The 16,032-nt window shown below is 42.5% G+C and overlaps 1 protein-coding gene across 1 annotated transcript in view; it reads right to left on the reverse strand.

Annotated features, from left to right (window-relative positions):
- The window catches only part of LOC137328279 (cytotoxic T-lymphocyte protein 4-like), a 43,533-nt gene that overhangs the window by 13,749 nt on the left and 13,752 nt on the right, over positions 1-16,032 (reverse strand). Inside the window, exon 3 of the mRNA XM_067994326.1 lies at positions 777-905. Coding sequence (XP_067850427.1) covers positions 777-905 — 129 coding nt within the window. The remainder of the gene's footprint in view (positions 1-776; positions 906-16,032) is intronic.

A 16,032-nucleotide genomic window follows, 5' to 3' on the forward strand; every position in this document is an offset into this window, starting at 1 on the left:
CCAATGAGAAATGAAATGGATGTGGAATAAATTTTATTTTTATTCATTATATTATAGTAACATAGACATAAATATCAAGATAATATTCATCAGGTGCTTGATGTGAACATTTTGGCCTTTGTTACAACAAACACAAACACAGCTCTGTTTGTTAATCCTCAGCCAGGGCACCCGCCAGATAGCTCCACCACAGCAGGACATAGTCCAGATGCAAGAGCACATCCAGCCAGCAGTTACTGAGTAGCAATGGCACTGACTTTGGGAAAGATTAGTGCCCACGTTATGTCACCTGAAGCAGACTTGGTGGCACTGAGAAACAGAGAAAAATATTTAAAAGGAAGAAAAATTGGAAACTTATATCAAATAGAGACTTTGGGGGTGAATTTCCTCATTGCTTCTCCTGCTCTCCTGCCGTAACTTCGAAGAGGAGGAGAAAATTTTTGAAATTTTAAGAAATGATCATTTATAGATTATGCAACTACTTCTCTGTAAAACATTGGGCACTAGGTATAGAATGTACATTGCATTGAAATAGCAAAGAATCATTGTCAGCACTTTCCCCACTGCAGACTCAATCTCCTTCGTTTGTGGTGCATTGCAAAAGAATGGTGCTGTGACAAATAGGGGGAAAGGGAAGATTAGATGCCCTAATCTGTGCCATGCAAATGCATTTTATTCTGTGCTACAAATCTGAATGCAATTCTGATCCATCAGTTCAGTCATTTTTCAGTTTGAAATTTATATTTCGTTTTAACAAATATTTGTCAATTACATACCTTGCATTCTTGCTATTCGCTGGTTTTTCTGTCGTTTCTGTCTTTTCTTATAAAATAAAATTGCACCAACCAATATCACCAACAGCACTAGTGTTCCCAGTTGAGGTTTGTAATTCACATTGCCATGTGCTATACAAAATTGAAGAGAAACAATGCTTTATTGGAAGCAAACACAAGTTTGAAATTTGAATTGGATGTCTGGATGGACATTTTGAATAGAATAATTAATTGACAGAATACTAAATAAGAGTTGACATTTCCTGGACATCAGTGAAGAAGAAAATGCATTAGTTTAATCAAGAAGTCCCTGGATTTGCAGCTAATGCAATACAGTATCCATCTAAACTATTGGTCCCATCTGTCAAAAGGAACAAAATGGAATTTTAATTACCAGCACTGTGAACACATCTTTTGAACATTGTGACATTTCAAGAGCTAGTATCGGTTTTTTTTTAACAGAATTGCTCCAAAGAGTTACAAGATCCTTTTGATAATTCTGACTGCTAATTTAAAATACATTAATTCTTGTTAAAATGTGAATATTGACATTATTGGAGAAACTGGCAATAGAAGTCTTGAGTCCAACAATGTGAGAGAGCTGAATTTAACATACAGCTGAAGCAAAAGTACCCGAGGTTAATGATTGTATTTCTACTGATGGTAATTTAGTTCTCCAATACTATTGAGCTCCATAACTGGTTCCATCATTTGATGTAATACAAATGAATTCGATAAGTGACACTTACTGATGTTATATAGGCGTAATAATTTTGCATTTCTTTTATTAATATATTGTAATTACTAACATGGGATAATTTTTGTTATTGCATTATATCTTTTCACATAAATAATTTTAAAAATAAAAACCTGGGAAAACTGAATACAGCTATTCAAAGCTGATATGAACTTTCATCCTGACTGACAATTTGGTCCTAAATGGACAAAACACAACCAACTGTAGCAATGGACGAAAGGGACAGTTGTGGGACCAAATTCATAATTCTGCATCATTATTACTGTACAAAGGCAATGGTGGGTTATTTTTTCTCCCCTAAAAGAACAAGATAAGATATGGGGGAAAATCCTGTTTTTTATTTGTTCATGGGATGTGGGCGTTGCTGGCAAGCCGAGCATTTATTGCCCATCTCGAATTGCCCTTGAGAAGGTGGTGGTGAGCCGCCGCCTTGAACCGCTGCAGTCCGTGTGGTGACGGTTCTCCCACAGTGCTGTTAGGAAGGTAGTTTCAGGATTGTGACCCAGCGACGATGAAGGAACGGCGATATATTTCCAAGTCAGGATGGTGTGTGACTTGGAGGGGAATGTGCAGGTGGTGTTGTTCCCATGTGCCTGCTGCCCTTGTCCTTCTAGGTGGTAGAGATCGCGGGTTTGGGAGGTGCTGTCGATGAAACCTTGGCGAGTTGCTGCAGTGCATCCTGTAGATGGTACAACTGCAGCCATGGTGTGCCGATGGTGAAGGGAGTAAATGTTTAGGGTGATGGATGGGGTGCCAATCAAACGGGCTGCTTTGTCCTGGATGGTGTCAAGCTTCTTGAGTGTTGTTGGAGCTGCACTCATCCAGGCAAGCGGAGAGTATTCCATCACACTCCTGACGTGTGCCTTGTAGATGGTGGAAAGGCTTTGGCGAGTCAGGAGGTGAGTCATTTGTTGCAGAATACCCAGCCGCTGACCAGCTCTTGTAGCCACAATATTTATGTGGCTGGTCCAGTTACGTTTCTGGTCAATGGTGACCCCCAGGATGTCGATGATGGGGGATTCGGTGATGGTAATGCTGTTGAATGTTAAGGGGAGGTGGTTAGACTCTCTCTTGTTGGAGATGGTCATTGCCTGGCACTTGTCTGGCGCAAATATTACTTGCCACTTATCAGCTCAAGCCTAGATGTTGTCCAGGTCTTGCTGCATGCGGGCACAGACTACTTCATTATCTGAGGGGATGTGAATGGAACTGAACACTATGCATTCATCAGCGAACATCCCCATTTCTGACCTTATGATGGAGGGAAGGTCATTGATGAAGCAGCTGAAGATGGTTAGGCCTAGGACACTGCCCTGAGGAACTCCTGCTGCAATGTCCTGGGGCTAAGATGATTGGCCTGCAACAACCACTGCCAGCTTCCTTTGTGCTAGGTATGACTCCAGCCACTGAACAGTTTTCCCCGATTCCCATTGACTTCAATTTTATTAGGGCTCCTTGGTGCCACACTCGGTCAAATGCTGCCTTGATGTCAAGGGCAGTCACTCTCACCTCACCTCTGGAATTCAGCTCTTTTGTCCATGTTTGGACCAAGGCTGTAATGAGATCTGGAGCCGAGTGGTCCTGGAGGAACCCAAACTGAGCATCAGTGAGCACGTTATCGGTGAGTAAGTGCTGCTTGATTGCACTGTCGACGACACCTTCCATCACTTTGCTGATGATTGAGGGTAGGCTGATGGGGCAGTAATTGGACAGATTGGATTTGTCCTGCTTTTTGTGGACAGGACATACCTGGGCAATTTTCCATATTGTCAGGTGGATGCCAGTGTTGTAGCTGTACTGGAACAGCTTGGCTAGTTCTGGAGCACAAGTCTTCAGCACTACAGCCCGGATGTTATCGGGCCCATAGCCTTTGCTGTATCCAGTGCACTCAGCCGTTTCTTGGTATCAAGTAGAGTTAATCGAATTGGCTGAAGACTGGCTTCTGTGATGGTGGGGACATCGGGAGGAGGCAGAGATGGATCATTCACTCGGCACTTCTGGCTGAAGATGGTTGCAAACGCTTCAGCCTTGTCTTTTGCACTCACGTGCTGGGCTCTGCTATCATTGAGAATGGGGATGTCCATGGAGCCTCCTCCTCCCATTAGTTGTTTAATTGTCCACCACCATTCATGACTGGATGTGGCAGGATTGCAGAGCTTTGATCTGATCTGTTGGTTGTAGAATCGCTTAGCTCTGTCTATAGCATGTTGTTTCTGCTGTTTAGCATGCATGTAAGTCCTGTGTTGTAGCTTCACCAGGTTGGTACCTCATTTTTAGGTACACCTGGTGCAGCTGCTGGCTTGATCTTCTACACTCCTCATTGAACCAGAGTTGATCCCCTGGCTTGTTGGTAATGGTAGAGTGAGGAATGTGCCAGGCCAAGAGGTTACAGATTGTGCTGGAATACAACTCTGCTGCTGCTGATGTCCCACACCGCCTCATGGATGCCCAGTTTTGAGTTACTAGATCTGTTCTGAATCTATCCCATTTAGCAAGTTGGTAGTGCCACACAACACGTTGGATGGTGTCCTCAGTGTGAAGACGGGACTTTGTCTCCACAAGGACTGTGCGGTGGTCACTCCTACCAATACTGTCATGGGCAGATGCATCTGCGACAGGTAGATTAATGAGGACAAGCTGAAGTAGGTGTTTCCCTCATGTTGGTTCACTCACCACCTGCCACAGGCCCAGTTTGACAGCTATGTCTTCAGGACTCGGCCAGCTCGGTCAGTAGTGGTGCTACCGAGCCACTCTTGGTGATCAACATTGAAGTCCCCCACCCAGAATACATTCTGTGCCCTTGCTACCCTCAGTGCTTCCTCCAAGTGGTGCTCAATATGGAGGAGGACTGATTCATCAGCAGCGGCAACATAAAGTCAGCATTGACATCAGAAATATGGCTGCAGATCACCAATGCCAATTAGCAGCCCATTTCACGCTGTCCAACCGCTTCTGGTCAAGTCTGAAGACAATGCTCAGCAGTCTCACTGAAAAACATCAGGGTAATGATTTTAATATTATACTGAGCAGTGACAACTCATCCCCGTTTTTGTCACCTCCAGATTCAATTATTTCAATGTTCTCCTGGCTAACCGCCCAACCTCCACCTTCCCTAAACTTCAGCTCATCCAAAATTCTGCTAGCCTTATCCTGTACAGCACCAAGTCTTTCTCACCCATTACCTGTCCTCGCTCACCTTGGCTCCCAGTCCCCCAAAACCTCACATCTAAAATTCTCATCCTTGTTTTTAAGCTCCTCCAATGACCTCACCTCTCCCTATGACTGTAACCTCCTCCAGCCCTACAATGCCTTCCTCAAACTCTCTGTTCCTCTGACTTCAGGCTCTTGTGCATCCCCTTTCCTATCGCCTCATCATTGGTGGCTGTGCCTTCAGCCAAATAGGCCCCACTCTCTGGAATTCCATGCCTAAACCCCTCTGCCTCTCTACCTCCCTTTCCTCCATTATGATCCTCCTTAAAACCCACCTCTTTGACCAAGCTCTTGGTCACACCTCCTAATCTCTCTTTTGATTCAATGCCACAAAAACACAGAATGCAGCCATGACACTTACTGGGTTAGAAATTCTCTTCCTGTTCATTTCTGTGCCTAACTCTGTGGGATTGATATGGCCAATTCGATTCACTCCACTTGATATCAAGGAAAGACTGAGTGCACTGAACGCAGAAAAAGCTATGGGTCCCGACAATATCCTGGCTGTAGTGCTGAAGACCTGTGCTCCAAAACTAGCCATGCCTCTAGTTAAGCTGCTCCAGCACAGCTACAACACTGGCATTTACCTGAAAGTATAGAAAATTGCCTAAGTATGTCCCATCCACAAAAACCAGGACAAATCCAACCCAGCCAATTACCGTCCAATCAGCCTACTCTCAATCATCAGCAAAGTGATGGAAGGAGTCGTCAACAGTGCTATCAACAAAAAAAATCATATTTCTCACCAGACAGAGATCCATCATTTTGAGTCTCCTTCCCTCCAGGTTGTTCCAGTGACATCACTGACAGGAGGAGCCATTTGTATCTTGGAGTTGCTGCATTCATTTTAATGGGGTTTGCAACTATGGACTGGCCTAGGACGTAACTTGGAAAACATGCCATCAGCAATGTGTGCAGAGTGGCCATCTGGTAGTATGTTTTCCAAAGTCAGATGGTTCTGGACCTACACAGGAAGGAAGGAGGTCTGAAATGTGGAAGGAAGGTTTCATTGGGGCAGAAAATTCAATTTTTAAAAAAATATCAAATTTTTGGAATCCTATTTTTTTTAACCGAGCCATTGGGAAGGTACTTTCCCATATTTTCCTTCCCTTTAATGCTTTATGTAAATCTGATCTCTGTCCATCCATAGGATATCTTAGAACTACATAAGAATATTCTTTTAATTTCTTATTTATCCCTGAAATTTTGCAGCATGAAGAGCATCTTTCTATTGAATATAGATGTAACAACAGAAAAAGAACTAAAAAATAACAAAATGCAATGACCATAGAAAGTGCAACCAAATATGTACACTCACCATATCTCCATCTCTAAATGTCTCACTCTAAAAAGGTTTCAGTTATTCCAATGTTTTAAACCCTGGAAAGCAAAGCTGTGATGATGTATTTGTAATTAAAATGAATAATACTAGCTGCTCTCCCATGTTGTTGCTTACATTTGGAGCCTGGGGCACGGAGCACAAGTTGGGGATCAATTTTAACTTGCTGAAATAACCTTAACAGGGCAGTAACAGGGTCTCAAAATGGCTCCAGCCTCTTCGCTGCCGATTCAGGCCCTCTCCGCTGGTCAGATACTCAAAAGTTAAAATTGATTTTTTAGCTGTTAACCTAATTTCTTCTTTTAAGGCCACTGCTCAAGTATGTCTTGTGAGAATCCAGGTCATTTTAGTTTCTTGTAAATTGCTGCTTTGTCAGCGGTGTCGACTTTTATACTTAGGAAATCAGAATATGATTAGGCAGAGTCAACATGGTTTTATGAAAAGGAAATCCTGTTTGACAAATCTACTGGAGTTTTTCGAGGATGTAACCTTTTTTGAGGAGGTAGATAAAGGGGAACCCGTGGATGAAGTATAGTTGGATTTTCAAAAGGAATTCGATATGGTGCCACATAAAAGGTTGTTACACAAGATAAGGGCTCATGGGATTGGGGGTAATATATTAGCATGGATAGAGAATTGGTTAACAGACAGAAAACAGAGAGTAGGAATAAACGGGTCATTCTCAGATTGGCAAGCTGTAACTAGTGGGGTGCTGCAAGGATCAGTGCTTGGGCCTCAGCTATTCACAGTCTATATTAATGACTTAGATGAAGTGACCGAGTGTAACGTATCCAAGTTTGCTGACGATACAAAGCTAGGTGGGAAAGTAAGCTGTGAGGAGAACACAAAGAGTCTGCAAAGGGATATGGACAGGTTAAGTGAATGGGCAAGAAGGTGGCAGATGGAGTAAAATGTGGGGAAATGTGAGGTTATTCACTTTGGAAAGAAGAATAGAAAAACAGAATATTTTTTAAATGGTGAGAAAATATTAAATGTCGGTGTTCAGAGAGATTTGGGTGTACAAGAAACAGCAAGCAATTAGGAAGGCAAATGGCATGTTGGCCTTTATTGCAAGGGGGTTGGAGTACAAGAATAAGGAAATCTTGCTGCGATTGTACAGGGCTTTGGTGAGACCACACTTGGAATACTATGTACAGTTTTGTTCTCCTTATCTAAGGAAGGATATACTTGCCTTAGAGGCAGTACAACGGAGGTTCATTAGATTGATTCCTGGGATGAGAGGGTTGTCCTATGAGGAGAGATTGAGTAGGATGGGCCTATACTCTCTGGAGTTTAGAAGAATGAGAGGTGATCTCATTGAAACTTAGAAGATTCGTAGAGGACTTGATAGGATAGACACTGAGATTTACCTCTCTAGGCTGGAGAGTCTAGAACAAGGAGACATAGTCTCAGGATAAGGGGTCGGATGTTTAGGACTGAGATGAGGAGGAATTTCTTCACTCAGAAGTTTGTGAATATTTGGAATTCTCTACCCTAGGGCTGTGGATGCTCAGTCGTTGATTATCTTCAAGAATGAGATTGATAGATTTTTGGACTCTAAGGGAATCAAGGGATATGGGGATCAGGCGGGAAAGTGGAGTTGAGGTCGAAGATCAGCCATGATCCAATTGAATGACGGAGCAGGCGTGAGGGGCCTATTCCTGCTCCTATTTCTTATGTTCTTTTGGATGAGACGTTAAACCGAGGCCCCATCTGCCCTCTCAGGTGGACGTAAAAGATCCCATGGCACTATTTCAAAGAGCAGGGGAGCTCTCCCCAGTGTCCTGGCCAACATTTATCCCGCAACCAACATCAGTAAAACAGATTATCTGGTCATTTATCTCATTGCTGTTTGTGGGATGTTGCTGCACGCAAATTGGCTACATTTCCTACATTACAAAAGTGCTCTTGGATGCGCTGAGGTCATAAAAGGCGCTATAGAAATGCAAACTCTTTCTTTTAAATTGGTGAGATCAATCTGCGGTCAGTAAATTGCTTGTAAATTTTAGGCTCCAGTACAAATAGCCCAAGAACTGGTTTTCAACTGTAACAAAATGTAATGCTTGTTGTGTGATGGATGCATATTTGAAACAAGATCTTTATTGGGGGGAGCATTGGCTGTTTTAAAAGCAGTGAGCAGTTGAAGGTTGTGAACAGTTGGAAGGGGGGTAGTGGGTAGTGTTGACTGAGGAGTGGGGTTAGTTTAAAAGTAGGTGGGAGTATAGTGGAGAGGCTTGCATTTAGTCATGGGTGTAGTGGAGCATTTGATTAAGGTTGTGGAATGAAGCACAAGAGGAAATGCCAGGAAGTCGGAGAGAGATGGATGAGACGCAGGAGGAGGAGAAAATGGGATGTGGAATTTAAATGTGTGGCGAGGAAGCACAGAGAGCACTCAGCAGCCAGTATTCTGAGTGTTGTTAAAATAGACTACAAACCATTGCATGATGTCAGAACTAGAGTGGAAGTGGAAGGTCTAAGTACCCAGATCATTTGAGACAAAAAAAATGTCCCAGAAGCATGGAGAAAATGGAACCAGCACTTTCAATTGTTTGCAAAAGCAATGGGCCAAGGAGTGAAATCAAATAATTGCAGGCTGGTATTTTATTGCCCATGATAGATGAGGAAGCGATAGAAGTCTATCGTATGGTGTGGTGATGGAGAGAATAATTGGAAACTAAAGATGTTAATGGACAAGGTTGAGGAATATTTCACACCACTGAAGAATATTAGGGAGTAATTTTAACCTACTCCACCCGGTGGGAAACTGACGAGATCGGATCGGCCGCCCGTTTTACACCCTGCTCGATTTTATTTGCCAGGTGGGTTAGGTTAAAGTTACCCCTTATATACAAAAGTCATGTTTAATACGAGGTTTCAAGTTCAAGGAGAAAACACTGTCCATTTGTAATAGACTTGCAAACAAAGGCCAGTCTTGTAGACAGCCTTGTTAAAGAAAGAATTACAAACATACGGACTGAATGAAAACAAAGGTCAGGAAAAGTCCAGCTTGTCCATCAAGCCTGTCCCAGACTGTCATAGTGCAACTTATGCGCACTATGACCCCCATCTGACCCTCCCACCAACTAACCAGCCACACAATGTCATAGTTGGTAAAATTCAAGATCATGCCAGAGCCAGAATACTAAAAGATAGCAGACCAGCAGAAGCCAAGTAAATATAGCTAGAACATCTATTCAATTATTGCAGTGCAGTAGATGATGTAAGAGCAACAGAGCTGCTACTTCACACAATGTAAAAAAAATCAGATCAAACTGGTCAACCACAGATCATGAATCGGAATTATTGTGGTAAATCGCATGTTAGGAAAAAGATGTGTACTAAAGCAGAATTACACAGAAATTACAACACGGAAACAGACTATTTGGACCAACCAGTCCATGAGCAGTTGTCCTAAACCAATAATACCCACCTTGTTCCCGTTTCCCTTTATCCCCCTTCACTTCAACCACCTATCTAACCTAATAGAGAGGGATCAATTTTGGCCAGGACACCAAGAGACACTCCGACTCTCCTTTGAATAGTGTCTTGAGATCTTTAATTTTCACCTAAACAAGCAGACAGCACCTGAGTTTAACATCTCATCCGAAAGGCAGCACTGAAATGTCAGCCTAAATTCTGTACTCAAGTCCTGGAGGTGGGTTTGAGATTACTAACACTGCACTACACTAATAAGACTGCAAAACTGCAAAACCTAACCAACAACATCCTCATCAGATAATCAAAGAATAAAAAAACAAGTGCATAGAGTGGAAGAGCAGTCTGAGAGTGAGAATGATAGTTTTATGGATGCAATTCAGCCATGAGATTATGCTGAATGGACAGTCAACCTCAAGACAAACGACAGAATTGTTCATATTACATTAGGCACCGGAACTCAAATCTGGTGTCAATTTAAAGAAGTTAAGTAAAAAATTGAACAAATCTTATACAAAGTTGTTGATGTGCTGTGTCTAAAATATCAATTCAATAGGAAAATGTAAGTTAGTGAGTGAATATAAAGACAAATATGAAGACAAATATCAAAGTCTAAAACTTCAATTTCTAGAACCGGCGCGGACACGATGGGCCGAATGGCCTCCTTCTGTGCCGTAAATTTTCTATGATTCTAACAGTGAGTACAGCCTGTCCTTAAACTTTGAGCACGCTAACACAGTTAGGATTGATCAAAATTATCGATACAATCACTAACAATAAATACCTAAAAGTGACCGAGAATTATGCTGATGTATTTAAAAGCTGAGGATGCGTAGCGTGAAAGCAGAGCATATGACTAAAGCTAGATGCTTAAATAGTCATATATCCACCAAGGAAAGTGCCAGTCATACTTCATGATAACGTTTGTGATGAGCTGGATAGAATGGAGAAATTTGGTGCAAGGCAGAAAGTAAAAGTACCAAGGCAGTGGGTCAATAATATGGTGACAATAGTTACGCCAAACAGTGAATAGTAAGAATATGCCTTGACCCTACAGATTTTTAAAAAGCCATAAAAAGAGAACATTTTTCAATGTAAATCATGGAGGAAGAAGTGCCACAATTATCAAGTGGCAAAACCTTTAGCATACTTGAAACAATTGGCCAGTATAATTGGATGAAGACTCATCAAAGTTGTACATTTTTAATGGTCCTTTTGGCAGATGCTTGTTTACAAGAGCGCCCTTTGCAATCACCTCAGCTTCAGGAATATTCCAACGCATAACGTCACAGATTCTAGGTAACATTGAAGAAGTGGAAGTTATTAAAGATGGTGACACTGAATTTCCAAGGGGATTGTCCCAATCTCCTGCCGTAACTTTGATAGGACATTGGAAGAACCACTGGAGAAATGGCATGAACAGCTAGTCACGCCACTTCTCAGAATATTCTGCTGATCTCATACCAAAGATTGGATAGCCCCCATGGATATTGAGGGTCGATATCTTGATTTGGGAAGAGAATGAACAGAAAGATGACCAAAGTTTGGAAAAATCCCTAACAAGTAAGAGAATACAATATCAAGCTGAAGCTGAATGTGAATAGGTACAAGTTCAAATGAGAGGCGATCTTATTGAAACATATAAGATTGTGAAAGGGCTTGATCGGGTGGATGCGGTAAGGATGTTCCCAAGGATGGGTGAAACTAGAACTAGGGGGCATAATCTTAGAATAAGGGGCTGCTCTTTCAAAACTGAGATGAGGAGAAACTTCTTCACTCAGAGGGTAGTAGGTCTGTGGAATTTGTTGCCCCAGGAAGCTGTGGAAGCTACATCATTAAATAAATTTAAAACAGAAATAGACAGTTTCCTAGAAGTAAAGGGAATTAGGGGTTACGGGGAGCGGGCAGGAAATTGGACATGAATTTAGATTTGAGGTTAGGATCAGATCAGCCATGATCTTATTGAATGGCGGAGCAGGCTCGAGGGGCCGATTGGCCTACTCCTGCTCCTATTTCTTATGTTCTTATGTAAAATACAAGGGGCTAGATTTGAACTCCAGACATGGAACAGACGGACAGCGGGCAGAATGCTCGCCCGAACCTGCTGGCGGAAGGCCCGAACCATTTCGAGGACCAGGCCTCATTAGCATGCTGCTGGAGAGCGGGATGCCCCAAGTGGGCATCTCACTGTATTACCTGCGTAATATCAAGCAGTCCAGAAGCCAAGCTGGTCATTAGGGGAAGCCGATCACGAGGTTGGGGAGGGGACCTGGGATGGCAGTGGCCCACATTATTGTTGTGGAGTCCGGAGGAGCACTTTCTGCTGCTCCTAGCCCCAGAAAAATAATTCTGTTCTTACCTTTTCAGGCCTTTTCTCTTCCACCGCCTGGTACAAGTAGGCGGATCATGCACAACACACGCTCCGCCCAGCTGTCCCTCAAAATTGCAGCGGGGTCCTATGTAGGTCATAAGACTCTGATTTGCCTGCAGTAACTAGAGTTCTGCCTGTATCAGGCAGGCCCCCCGGACCGCCCAGCAGAAGGCCCCGGGAAATATGGTGGCAGGAGGAATCCGAGCGGGAACGGGCAGTACATGCATCAGTGCTATTTTAGGATCACCTTGTTTCCACTGGGTGGGTGAGTTAAAATCGGCCTTGGGGTGTCAATTACATGGGATAGACACAACAGTAGGAACTTATGGCCAATGGAAAAAGATGGAAGCAATCAATCAAGTTTTCAAGAGCTACAACGCCTGGTGATGGAAACCCCAGGGGTAAAATACTACACTGTGACCATTCAGGAATGATATTGATAGTGTGTGCCTTACAAGCCTTTACAACAATTCAATTCTTGTATTCCCAAATACAAAAATAACTTGCAGCTATAATATTTGCATGTTGGAAGTTCCATTAAGATGTGTATGCAAGAAATTTTGTGGGGGATAAAGTTTTTAAACTGTTTGAAACAATTATGAAAAAGCTTCTACATTAAGACTACAGAACACATTACTTAAGTTGCAAAAGTACAGTTTGACAGTAGAGTACAAGAAAGTTTAAGAAAACTAGAGCATTCTGGACACATTTGTAGGAAAGCTAGTTATTGTGGCCATACTACAGGCACTCTGGCAAAACTAAAAAGGTTAATTCTTGCATTGCTAGGAAATCTGTGCCATAAAAGATTCATACACCCTTGAATCATCTAGGGTTTGAACAAAGCTATATACCAATAGACTGACTGATATGTTATGGGCTTTGTTACAAATTCAGGTCTGCCATAGATACTTTCTTGGATTCAGTAGCGTAAGTTGTTCCCATAAGTGGCCTGAGCATTTTACTTCTACAATTGAGTGACACTGCACTATATCTACTTGTATGATAGTGGGACCCTGGGGTGTAACAGTGAAACTCCTTGTGACCTAAACTGGATCTCCGTATCTTTCGCACGTGTATTTCTTCAATGCCTCCAAAGGTAGGCCCAGATGAGACAAAGCTTAGTCTGAATTGTTAAGCGACTTTATACCACAGTAAGATGAACACACAGAGAGCCAGATATGGGAATCACTTAGTTCAACTGGTAAAACCTATCTTTGCAGAAATATGTGACATTATCCCACTCCATTGTTTTTAATTAACATGAATAGAATAATCCCCCATCATTCTGTCTTACAGGCCAGGCTAAAGCCTTTTCTTCTTATAATCTCTTGTCCTTTACAGTTTTCTTTTCTGCTTGGCATCTCTATGCAGTATCCTGTTTCCAAAAAATAAACTATCTTTTTATGTCCATGGCCCCTCCCCGCCTCCCTGTAAATATCTATGAATTAAAGCTTCCGATACATGCTTGCTCAGTTGATTGACACCTTGAAAAAGGATCCAAATGATGGAAATGATCATATTGGTTGGGTTTTGATGGTTATGTCCACTTCAAAAGCTGAAAACTGCTGAGAGTGAAAGATAGAAGGCTAAAAAAGGCTAAGGGGGATAAAATTCGATAAGGGCCGTTTTTGGGCGTAGGTAGCGTGATGCACTATTACCCCGTGCCCAATGACCCCTGCACAGGCAGGACGCAAGTTTCGGCTGGCCGGAGGACTCACCTGCAATCAGCGTTCCATTCTGGGCCTTGCACATGGAATCAATGCAATTTGCACTTTCCACCACCAGGGGGAGCTCGATCTCTTAAAGGGAGGATGTTTCTTAGCAATCTCTTAAAGGTAGTTGGTACCTGTTATTTGCTGAAAATAACAGTCTACTGTCTACACGGAATCTGAACAGAGATCAGACATCGCACACGTAAAACACAGATGCAGGTCCCATCCCTATGTTCAATAAGATCATGGCTGATCTTCGACCTCAACTCCACTTTCCCACCCGATCCCCATATCCCTTGATTCCCCTAGAGTCCAAAAATCTATCTATCTCAGCCTTGAATACACTCAACGACTGAGCATCCACAGCCCTCTGGGGTAGAGAATTCCGAAGATTCACAACCCTCTGAGTGAAGAAATTCCTCGTCATCTCAGTCTTACATGGCCAACCCCTTATCCTGAGACTATGACCCCTAGTTCTAGACTCTCCAGCCAGGGGAAACAGCCTCTCAGCATTTACCCTGTCAAGCCCTTTTAGAATCTTTTACATTTCAATGAGATCACCTCTCATTCTTCTAAATTCAGAGAGTATAGGCCCATTCTACTCAATCTCTCCTCACAGGACAACCCTCTCTACCCAGGAATTAATCGAGTAAACCTTTGTTGCACCACCTCCAAGGCAAGTAGCAAGTATGTCCTTCCTTAGATAAGGAGACCAAAACTGTACACAGTACTCCAGGTGAGGTCTCACCAAAGCCCTGTACAATTGTAGCAAGACTTCCTTACTCTTGTACTCCAACCCCCTTGCAATAAAGGCCAACATGCCATTTGCCTTCCTAATTGCTTGCTGTACCTGCATGCTAACTTTTCTTATGTTAAGCTCATGTCACAGAAAGGCAACCTTGATATTGGAAATGTCAGTAATACATTAAATACAGACTGTAAACCTAACCTCGCTAAGGCATACTATAGTCCTGCACACTGACCTTTCCTCTGTTAGACTATTACAATATAAAGCAAAATCCAGCTAATGCCGAGATTGCCATGTACTTAAATTACTGTTGTACTTATGATGATTTAAACACTAGTATATATAAAAGTACTTTATACAATTTTCATGTTTAACCTTGTGATGGTTTTATCATAGATGTTGTTAAATAAAATCGTGTTAGTTAATGCATCTCTGTGTCTGACTTCATCTTGAACAACACTGGCAAGTAGGGGTTAATTATAATTCTCTCAATATTGTAACTACATCCTGTTGTGATGGTTTGGCTTGGGTAACTATTTATATAATTTGCATTGGGTTATTTGAGACAATTCACAGGTAAGCTAATTTGGCCATCTGATAAACCTTACAGATGAATGGTGGATTCCAATCCAGTTTTCCTATGTGTATGTATTAGAAAAGGGAGAAAGATTCAACTGATGTCCTTTAACTAGTATAGATTGCAAATTAGCATTTCACATGCAATGCTTTTTACATAATGGAGGGAATTTCAACCCCCAAGAAAGGGTGGGTAGGGGACGGGTGGGAAGTTAAAATATTAGAATTTCGCAGCGTGACCGCAACCCAACTCCAACACACTCACTTACAGGTTTAACGGAGGCGCATTTGGCTGCGTGCAAATAACCTACTCACCGGAGGCAGGTCGATAATTAGTAAAGGCGGATGGATACTTATCAGAGCAACTTAGCTGATTATCACATTGATCATAGAATCATAGAAAGGTCACAGCCGGCTCAATGCAAGAGCAATCCAGCGAGTCCCACTCCCCTGCCCTTTCCCTGTAGCCCTGCAAATTTTTTCCTTTCAAGTACTTATCCAGTTCCCTTTTGAAGGCCATGATTGAATCTGCCTCCACCACCCCCTCGGGCAGTGCATTCCAGATCCCAACCACTCGCTGCGTAAAAAAGTTTTTCCTCATGTCACCTATGGTTCTTTTGCCAATCACCTTAAATCTACGTCCTCTGGTTCTTGACCCTTCCACCAACGGGAACAGTTTCTCTCTATCTACTCTGCCTTGACCCTTCATGATTTTGAATACCTCTATCAAATCTCCTCGCAACCATTTCTGTTCCAAGGAGAACAACCCAGCTTCTCCAGTCTATCCACGTAACTAAAGTCCCTCATCCCTGGAATCATTCCAGTAAATCTCTTCTGTACCCTCTCTAAGGCCTTCACATCGTTCCCAAAGTGCGGTGCACAGAATTGGACACAATACTCCAGCTGTGGCTGAACAAGGTTCATCATAACTTCCGTACTTTTGTACTCTATGGCTCTATTTATAAAGCCCAGGATCCGGTAAGCTTTTTTAACCACTTTCTCAACCTGCCCTGCCACTTTCAACGATTTGTGCACATATACCTCCAGATCTCTCTGTTTCTGTTCCACTTTTAGAGTTGTGCCCTCTAGTTTATATTGCCTCTCCTTTTCC

Source organism: Heptranchias perlo, chromosome 1 (assembly GCF_035084215.1).
Source record: "Heptranchias perlo isolate sHepPer1 chromosome 1, sHepPer1.hap1, whole genome shotgun sequence".
NCBI lineage: Eukaryota > Metazoa > Chordata > Chondrichthyes > Hexanchiformes > Hexanchidae > Heptranchias > Heptranchias perlo.